We start from the raw sequence: 9396 nt of genomic DNA, 5'->3' as shown, positions 1-9396 counted from the left end.
CCGTAGGTCCTGTCGAAGCCGACCCCGAAGCTCCGTCCGACGCCATGATTCCTCGAACCCTAACCCGATCGAAAACAAATCGGGCCTTGCAGCTAACCCTAGTTCCTTCCTCTTGCGCAGCCCCGCCAAGACGAGCGAGCGATGTGGTGCCCCCGATCGAGGAGAGAAGGCCGGGGATCGTGGCGGAGATAGGGAAGACCAGGTCTCAACGGCGGCGATCGCGATCGCCCCGAGAGGACAAAAACCCTAGCTAGAGGAAAAGTGACAGGCGGACCCACATACAGTCTGGCAAGAAGTTCAGATACCTTTTTTTTTGGCCAAAGAAGTTTTTTTTTTTAGACAAAGAAGTTCAGAAACCTGACTACGCCGGTGGATCCGAATGTCTGTGGACCGGGCTTTGGCCCAAAGTGGGGTATACAACCCAACCGAGATTGTTTCCCGTCCCCAAACCCCAAACCCCCAAACACTCGTCTTCTTCTCCGCGACGCCACCAGCTGCCTCGAAAGAAAACCCAGCTGCAAGCGCGTGACCGCCGACGCCACCCAAAGCGTGTGACCGCGATGGCGCCGCCGACTGTCAAGAATTTGCCAAGAGGTTTGATCCAATTCCTTCGTTTGCTTGCGCTAATGCTGGGATTAGTCGCGGATTTCTGTTCGATTAGGGGTTGTTTTTGGCTTACGAGGACCACGATCAAGTTGTTCGCTACCCTTCGGATCCCATTTCGACTATTCCCTAGCCTCGCTCTCAATGTTTTTGGGCATTCCAGGACCGATAAGGTTTAGGTTTCTCTAATTAATTATCCGCGTTGCTAATTTGGTGGTACATTGGGTTCGATCAGTACCCTGGTCTAGGGTTTTAGAATGCAAGGAGACGTGTGAACTGAATGCGTCTGCCATACGCTTGGACACACGAGAAAATATATGCTTGGGCAGTGTGGTAATATTTTTTATGTTCTGTCAGTTCTGATTATTATAAAATAAAAGCTGATGGGTGCTGCCTTTGTGCTAATATATGAAAATCAGGATCATCAGGTCAGAACCACGATGAAGCCATGAAGTTTGCTAACAATGAGGCTGAAGAGGGGGTATTGCGCCTGCAGCAAAGAAAGCCATCTGTATGTTGCTCAATAGGTTTCTCGATTGATCTACTAATTGATACAATTTATACCTGTTAATTATTTCTAATTCTCGTAATTCTATATGCAGGATATTTTTGTTTTCCCGCCTATCCAGATTCATCAGCCAGTACCTTCTCTCATCAAGACATATTTGGCTACTCATCAGAGGTTCCGGGACTTAAGTTCGATGAACATGAAAGGTTCTTCATTTGGAAGGAAAGGTGTCCCTGTTACCTCACCGTATGACGCAGCGGTCAGTATGAATTGAACAAACTCGATATTTTTTATTTTGTACACATGTTATATTGTAGATGTTTGGTAGCAGAAATTTTTGTGTCATATTATCATGTTGTACTGTATTTATGAGCAGATATGTCTATTTTACTATACAGAATGAACCTACTTCTTGCTAAGTTGCTACTATTACTTACCTACACCTTAGTATTTACCCCTTTGTTTCATTCATTGATTTTTATTGAACAGCAATACTCGGCATTTCATTTCTAGCCCGATTTTTTTTTCAACAAGCCATGGGACGAAAAACGTCGATAAATTGAACCCTGAAATTTGCTTGAAAAAAATCGTTAAAAATGAACAGCTTGTCTTTGCTACTTTTAAGCATGCTTGGGCATTCATGCGTTTGATCTATTACTGTACGTTTTTTCCCCCTTAGCATACATACCATATTGTTCAATTCCAAGAATACGAGGGAGGACCAATGTTCCAGTATCCTGTCCGAGAGTGCGATGGGTACGTTGGTGGCTGGAGAGTTCTGATGCACCCAGAAGATGCTGAAACGGAACCATGGTTTGAATTTGCCCTCTTTCATCTGCCAAGGCGCTTGTTTGTCAATGTGGTTCCTACGAACTACCCCTTTGCTTACAATAGCATGTAAGCTATGCCCTTTGTCCTTTGTTGTTAGCTTAGGAGATCTATCAAATAATATGTATATATTGCATTTGTGATGGAGAAGTACGTGCTTACAAAGAAATATTCTATGTTTGCAGCAAATCAATCAAGCTATCAATCAAAATACTCCCAGAAGTATCCAAATTCCTGTTGAAAACCCGCAATTGGTATGTGGATCAGAGTACGAACACCCGAAAGAGAAAGACACCGACAGTAACACCGGAAGGGATAGTATATCTTAATACTATGATTTTCCTTTGCGGTGAAGGCAGGCGCTATTGGTTGTGTCTGAAATTTGCATGCCAGGGTCTAGAAAGCATCATACCCATTAGTCCGGATAATGACATAGAGAATATGGTTAAATCTGTTATGAAGTGAGCAGAAGCCATCGTAGCCAAGTAATTTCTGCAGTCACGGACGCCATAGCTCGCAGCTCAGCCTCAGCACTGGAGCGAGATACAGCATTCTGCTTCTTGGTCTTCCAGGCAATCAGGGAGGAGCCAAGAAAAACACAATAGGTAGAGAGAGAGCGGCGATCAGTGGGATCGCTGGCCCAGGTAGCATCACAGTAGGCCTGAAGCTGAAGAGAGCTGGAGCGAGGGAAGAATAAGCGACGAGTCACGGTACCACGAAGGTAACGAAGAACACGAAGAAGGTGACTGTAGTGAAGTTGAGTGGGAGCAGAGACAAACTGACTTAGAATGTGCACAGCATAAGAAATGTCAGGACGAGTGATGCCTAGATAGACAAGGCTCCCAACAAGATGGCGGTAGCGTGTGGGATCTGCAAGGGGTTCACCCTCACCAGGACGAAGATGGAGACCAAACTCCATAGGAGTGTCAATCGTGCGCTGATCAGTGAGGCAGGCACGAGTGAGAAGATCTTGGATGTACTTCTCTTGAGAGAGATAAATACCCTCAGGGGAAGAAATGATCTCAAGTCCAAGAAAGTAGCGAAGAGAACCCAAATCAGTCATCAAGAATTGCTCATGTAGACGTTTCTTCACAAAATCAATGAATTGGTGGTCAGCCCCTGTGATAATCATGTCATCAACATAGAGTAGTAAAAGGGTGCGACCGCGAGGAGAAGTGTGAATAAACAGAGCAGGATCATGAACACTAGCAGAGAACCCGATTCTTGTGATGACGGCGGAGAAACGCTCAAACCAGGTACGAGGAGCTTGTTTCAGCCCGTAAAGAGCGCGCCGAAGGCGACAGACAGTGCCATCAGAGACAGTATAGCCAGGAGGCGGCTGCATATAGACCACTTCCCGCAGCTCACCATTCAAGAAGGCATTCTTGACATCTAATTGAGAGATGGACCACTGCCGAACAGCAGCAACAGCCAAAAGAGTGCGAACAGTGGTCATGTGAGCAACAGGAGCAAAAGTCTCATCATAGTCACGACCATACTCCTGCTGGAAGCCACGCGCAACAAGACGAGCTTTGTAGCGCACGAGAGAACCATCTGAATGTGTCTTAACCTTGTAGACCCATTTGCAAGTGATGGGTCTAACGCCTGTAGGCAGGGGTACAAGGTCCCAAGTGCCTGTGCGCTCAAGAGCATGAATTTCCTCTGCCATAGCATGCTGCCATTCAGAATGAGCAGCAGCCTCACGATACGTAGACGGCTCAACAAGAGTGGTAGCAGCAGCAACATAGTACGCAGGAGGCTGGAGAGTGTGGCGATCACGCAGATTATACCGGGGAGCAGGAGGGGTAGGTGGTTCTGAAGGAATGGGACCCAACAGGGAAGGAGTGGAAGTGGAAGTGGGCGCATCCGAGGGAGAAGGGTGCCGAGCACGACGGGAGTAGACAAAAGGAAGCGGAGAGAGAGGGGAAGTGGAAGGTGGCGCATCAGAGGGAGAAGGGTGTTGAGCACGACGGGAGTAGGTAAAAGGAAAAGGAAAGAGAGTGGATGGCTCAACCCGAGTAGGAGAGTCAGGAATAGAAACCTCATCCTATGTAAGCTGAAGCTCATGAGCAGACACAGGTGAAAGGCTAGGAGTGGACCTACCAGGTGACGATAAAGGTGAAGAATCATGTAGAGTCAAAAAAGAGAGAGGCTCGACTAACGACTCGGTTGTGGTAGTAGAAGAATGACGAGGGTAGAAGGAGCGAGACTCATCAAAAGTGACATCTTTGGAGATTCTCAGTCTTCGAGCAATAGGGTCCCAGCAACGGTAACCTTTGTGCTCCAAACTGTAGCCAAGGAAAACACATTCAACAGATTGAGCAGTCAATTTGGTGCGTTCATGAGGGTGGAGAAGAACAAAACAGGCACAACCAAACAGGCGTAGACCACTATAATCAGCTGGACCATCACCTAGATGATCAACTGGTATCCCTCCCTGAAGAGCAACAGAAGGCTGAATATTAATGAGATAAACAGCGGTAGAGACAGCCTCAGCCCAAAAGTGCGGGGGAACAGCAGAAGATAAAAGAAGAGCCCGAGCAGTCTCAAGGACGTGACGATGTTTGCGTTCAGCCACCCCATTTTGAGCGTGTGCACCAGGACAGGAATACTGAGGAAGGGTACCCTGTTCAACAAGGAAACCACGAAGCGCACGAGATAAGTACTCGCCAGCCGAATCAGCACGAAAAACTCGAACAGAGGAATCATACTGAGTGCGAACCATGGTAGCAAACGACTTGTAAATTTGAAGCACTTGACTACGAGATGACATAAAGTAGATCCAAGTGTGGCGAGAAAAATCATCAATGAAAATTATATAATATTTGTGACCCCCTTTCGAAACAAAGGGGGCAGGACCCCATACATCAGAGTGAACAAGTTCAAAAGGTCGTTGAGAAACAGAATTACTAGAGGGATATGGAAGTTGTATCTGCTTGCCAAGCTTACAACCCATACAAGTTAGTGAACTATCACCAGATACAGACCCTAGAACACCACTCCTAACCAAAGAAGACAAGCGGGAGCCACAAATGTGACCCAATCGATGATGCCACTGAGCGAAGGATGTGGTGGAGGTGGCAGCTGAAGCAAAAGGGGTGGTGATGTCCGACTGGCTAGAGGACGCAGCGGAAGGAAGGCGCAACCAATCGAGCTCCCAAAGGCGCTGAGAGTCATGGCGCCGAGGACCGATCCCAACCAGAGTCCCCGTACGACGATCCTGAACACAACAAGAGTCAGAATCCAGAATAACACGACAACCCAAGTCAGTAAGTTGACCAGCAGATAGAAGTTGCATAGTCAGTTTAGGAACATGAGAAACGGCAGGGACATGAAAAGAAGACGTGGAAAGAGTCCCTCTTGCGGCAACAGAAAGAGAAGTGCCATCTGCAGTCTGAACTGTAAGAGGAGAAGGCACGGAATTGACAGCACAAAGATGATCTCTGTGTGGTGTCATGTGGAAGGAGGCCCCAGAATCAAGAATCCAGGGCAAAGATGTACCTGACGAAGAGTGCGGTGGTGGACCAGACGTCTGACCAGCAGAACCAGCAAAACCTGAGGATGGTGCAGAAGCAGTAAGGCGGCGCAGCAAGGTGAGCATCTCCTGGTGAACCTTCTCAAGGGAGCCCTCACGAAAATTAGAGCCTCCCGAGTCCTTTTGAGGACGGCCACCACGGCGACCCTGTTTCCTCCTCTTGATGCACTCCGTGATCATGTGACCATCCTGCTTGCAGTAGTTGCAGAAAGCACTAGTGGAGGTTGCTGCCACCTGTGTAGAAGAGGGCACACCAGGCAGCGGTGGTGGAACGCGGGCAGCCAGGACAGCTGAAGAGGATGGCAATAAGCCCGTGCTCCGTAGGCGCACCTCCTCAGATCGCACCTCAGCAAGGGCCTCCAGAGTAGAGAGCCGAGGATGGCGTGCCAATAGCTGAGCACGACACTGCTCGAACTCCGGCCGGAGGCGAGTGAGGAAGTCGTAGAGGCGACGAACCTCCAGCTTAGCTTGTTGCCGCACACAACACTGACATCTGCGACAAACATCAGCTCCCAGAGAGTCCAATTGGCGCCACACCGCCGACATCTCCTTGTAGAAATCATCCACAGTAGCATCTCCCTGTTGTAGTTGTTGCTCTTGACGAACAACAAAGAGATACATGGCATCCCCTGTAGACTCATAGCGATGGCGAAGTTGCTCCCACATCTGATATGCAGTGGTAAGGGCCACCACATCCATGGTGAGATCAACATCCATGCTGTTCACCAAGATAGAAGAGGCTCGAGCATCATCATTTGTCCATTGCTTGTATAAGTGGAGTTGATTCTGATACTCTTCAGTGGCCTCTTCAAAAGCATCTAGCATCTCACGTTGCTTGGTTTCATCGGCATCAACAGGGAAGGCCAACTCAGCTGGAGGAGTGGGCAGCAGGGGACAAGGCGGAGCACCAGAGAGGTGCTCCCAGACCAGCTGGCCCCTCATGTGCAGCTTCATGTGCTGCACCCAGTCCCTGTAGTTCTGTCCGTTGAAGATAACAGGACATCGTGGGACTGGGACAGCACCGGTGGTGGTGGAGGGCGCCATTGCAGCAGAGCAGCAACAGCAGCTCGTTGAAGACCAGCAGCAGCAGGAGGCACAGCTTGATGGCAGCAGCAGACCAGGAGGAGAAGAGCAGCAGCAGCCGCACTTTGAAGAGCAGCAGCAGCAGCTCGTTGAAGAAGAGCAGCAGCAGCAGCTCGTTGAAGAAGAGCAGCAGCAGCAGCAGAGAAGAGGAGCAGCAGCAGCAGCAGCTCGTTGAAGAGCAGCAGCAGCACGTTGAGGCGGCGGCGCCGGCCGGGAAGGACGGCGGCAGCAGCGGCCTGGACCAGCAGGCGGCAGCAGCTACCAGGAAGAAGAGGGGAGAGGCTCGATGAAGAGAGGAGCGGCGGCCGGCGGCGGCGGCGGCGGCGGCGGCAGCGACCAGAGGCGGCGGCGGCGGCTGGGAACCTAACCCTAGCTCTTATACCATGTTATGAAGTGAGCCTATATTCCATCGGGCCAACAGGCCAGCACATATACATGAAGGGAAATAAGCAAAGAAGCCCCTATACAATATGATAACTACACACACAGCACTACCCTGTTCTAACAAAATCATGGGGAGATGTATGCGAGCACATTCTATCTTTATATCTGGTTGAGCTCGAGGAAGGGATGGGCTTAATCACTAATCTCCATGAGTTGGCACGCCATGGCTTCAGGCGGTTTCTTGCCGAGGATTCACTGATGACCTTGCAAAGAAAATGCAATGGGATGCTATGGTGCACCGGTCCCGACAAGGAAATCAAATCTGAGTATCTTTGTAATGGCAACATGCTTCTTCTGAAACATCACAAAGATCTTGTCCAGAAGATTCTGATGAGACAAATGGGGTTCAAAGGAGCGTTCAAAGAGTACGTTTGTCAATTTAGTTGGTAGTATTTTCTGCTTAATCTAAGTTTAGCCTTAACTTCAACTTAACTATTTTCTGTGTGTATGCAGCACGCCAAAGTTTGTTCAAATCGAACATGGTGCATGGAGAAAAGGCGAGTTCATAATCAAAGAAGAAGATATCACACAATATTTGAAGCTTCTTGAAGAACGACGCCCTTGGGTCAAAACAGATTTGGACGCTGATGCCCACACTGGGCAGAGCTCCAGCCAGATGGATGGTGGTCAGAGCTCTTGCAAGAGTTTAGATATGGAAACAAATTTGATACTCAAAGTTCTTAAAGAACAACTCCCTTGGCCCCAAACTAATTTGGAAGCTGATGCCCACACTGCGCAGAGCTCCTGCCAGATGGATGCTGGACAGAGCTCTTGCCAGAGTGAAGATATGGAAACAAATCTAGATGCTGAACACTCAGTCAAGAATGACAAGGTCCAAATATATCTAGATTCCAAGCTGGCTACTCAGATGATGCTAAATGATCTGAATGAGCTGAGTATGGACAACTCAAAGTTGTTGCCACTGCCGGGGCCGCAGCCTGCTCAGGAGCCCAGCTCCAGCACCGCGGCTGAAGGACATCTTTTGTACGAGAAGGTGGTTGAAATCACAAAGGTGCAGATAAAAAGTTTCCATGAGGGCTGCCTGGGCCAGAGGTTGGTCCGACAACTCTTAAAGGATTTCATGTGGCTGCTGGGCCCAGAGGTGTACTCTAGCGCCACAGCTGGAGTCTTTCTAGACAAGACGATGCTTCAGGAGGCGATATCCAATTTGCTGAATGGGGAGGGCATGCAGGTATATTGTTTTCTTGTGTATGTATAATGTCATTATGAAATTACTGAGAGAATTTTGATGATGCGTAGTGATTTGTCTTCCCGGTCAGCTCTTACTTCAGTGTCAGATTATATCATATATATATAGCTGTGGTTAAATCCAACTTTTCAGTTCACTCTCTTAATGAAAAGAATAATTCCCCACTGTAATAAGAAAAAACATTTCTCTAAATTTACATGCGTAGGATGTAAAAGATGTCTTGTGATTCTGTATAGTGGGACTGCTACTTATCTGGGAGAAGCATACTTGACCTGGCATCTCAACTAGATAGTTCCTTCTCTTGGCATTTGATTTGCTGAAACGATCTGAGTTTAGAAGAAACGTAAACTCACTTTTGCAAGATAATGGACACCATGGCCTTTATTTTTAAGATGTACATAGTTCGCTTAATTCAGCCCTATTTAAGTAGTATTTCTGTTTTAGTTTGTACGTCTGCCTCAGTGTTTGAATTTCTATCACCTTTTGATTTTTGTTTTATTTATCAAGTCCTATTTCCTCAGAACTATCCTTTGAGTAAATGAATACCCCAGACAGGGCAATGACATATCCTACAAATTTTGTAGGACATTGTCAAGATAATGATTCCCAAAACTTTTCCCAAAGAAATTCTGAATGTGCTCATGGCCGAGTGTGCTGGAAAATGCCCAGAGTGGTTGCTGACTCACAAAGAGAATCTAGGTGAAGAAAAATACAAGCAGTGCGAGAGTCAAATGGAGCTCATTATGAACCTTGATGTGGTTTATGAAGAAACTCCTGAGAATTTCTCCAAGATACTGGAAGTGATGTACAGGATCGGAAGATGCGGCTTCCCTCCAAGTGATATAATTTCTGGCATTTCTCCTAACCTTGTCGAGCAATTGTAAGTCCTTAAGATTTCTTTTCTCCCATTGTCTCTGTTGATTGATTCTAAGTTTCTAATTAGGTCTTAATACCTAGAGTGATATCACCGTTGTATTTGATTTAGATTTTATTTATCTAATTTTAACTTGAATTTAGTTAAATAATTGTGTCTCTGTAGAAAAAAAAAGGTTCCAATCAAATAGCAATGTTCTTCCTTCAGTAGTATTGGATAAATATGGTGGTCAGGAGCTTACAACCTTACTTTTTGGAAAGAAATCTTTTTGCCCGGTTCTATAAATATGGCCTTGTAGATAAAGCCCAACC

General features: G+C 47.3%; 3 protein-coding genes across 3 annotated transcripts; 2 read left to right on the top strand and 1 right to left on the bottom strand.

The window, feature by feature from the left end:
• The first annotated feature begins 501 nt into the window (after positions 1 to 501).
• Positions 502 to 1514, top strand: LOC119350343. The gene is made up of 4 exons (XM_037618221.1): positions 502 to 594; positions 1023 to 1114; positions 1206 to 1370; positions 1488 to 1514. Exons 1-4 carry the CDS (start codon positions 561 to 563, stop codon positions 1512 to 1514), a joined length of 318 nt encoding a protein of 105 aa, XP_037474118.1. The 5' UTR covers positions 502 to 560.
• Positions 1515 to 5036: 3522 nt separating this feature from the next.
• On the bottom strand, positions 5037 to 6518 carry LOC119350342. The gene is made up of 2 exons (XM_037618220.1): positions 5441 to 6518; positions 5037 to 5159 (listed from the first exon to the last, which is right to left on the bottom strand). The coding sequence occupies exons 1-2, from the start codon at positions 6516 to 6518 to the stop codon at positions 5113 to 5115; spliced, it is 1125 nt and encodes a 374-aa protein (XP_037474117.1). The 3' UTR covers positions 5037 to 5112.
• Positions 6519 to 6919: 401 nt separating this feature from the next.
• LOC119350341 lies at positions 6920 to 9095 on the top strand. Its single transcript, XM_037618219.1, has 3 exons — positions 6920 to 7366; positions 7455 to 8193; positions 8796 to 9095. Exons 1-3 carry the CDS (start codon positions 7128 to 7130, stop codon positions 9093 to 9095), a joined length of 1278 nt encoding a protein of 425 aa, XP_037474116.1. The 5' UTR covers positions 6920 to 7127.
• Positions 9096 to 9396: the final 301 nt, after the last annotated feature.

The sequence above is a fragment of the Triticum dicoccoides genome, chromosome 1B (assembly GCF_002162155.2).
Source record: "Triticum dicoccoides isolate Atlit2015 ecotype Zavitan chromosome 1B, WEW_v2.0, whole genome shotgun sequence".
Taxonomy (NCBI): domain Eukaryota; kingdom Viridiplantae; phylum Streptophyta; class Magnoliopsida; order Poales; family Poaceae; genus Triticum; species Triticum dicoccoides.
This window is presented reverse-complemented; position numbering and strand designations above follow the sequence as displayed.

Excerpts from the sequence above, each read along its gene's own strand:
- LOC119350341 (XM_037618219.1), top strand. The coding sequence starts at position 7,128 with ATGGGCTTAATCACTAATCTCCATGAGTTGGCACGCCATGGCTTCAGG. Across the intron at positions 7,367-7,454 it reads TTCAAAGGAGCGTTCAAAGA|CACGCCAAAGTTTGTTCAAA; the intron begins GTACGTTTGTCA and ends GTGTGTATGCAG. Across the intron at positions 8,194-8,795 it reads TGAATGGGGAGGGCATGCAG|GACATTGTCAAGATAATGAT; the intron begins GTATATTGTTTT and ends CAAATTTTGTAG.
- LOC119350342 (XM_037618220.1), bottom strand. The coding sequence starts at position 6,518 with ATGGCGCCCTCCACCACCACCGGTGCTGTCCCAGTCCCACGATGTCCT. Across the intron at positions 5,160-5,440 it reads ACCACCGCACTCTTCGTCAG|GATCGTCGTACGGGGACTCT; the intron begins GTACATCTTTGC and ends TGTTGTGTTCAG.
- LOC119350343 (XM_037618221.1), top strand. The coding sequence starts at position 561 with ATGGCGCCGCCGACTGTCAAGAATTTGCCAAGAG. Across the intron at positions 595-1,022 it reads TGTCAAGAATTTGCCAAGAG|GATCATCAGGTCAGAACCAC; the intron begins GTTTGATCCAAT and ends TATGAAAATCAG. Across the intron at positions 1,115-1,205 it reads TGCAGCAAAGAAAGCCATCT|GATATTTTTGTTTTCCCGCC; the intron begins GTATGTTGCTCA and ends TTCTATATGCAG.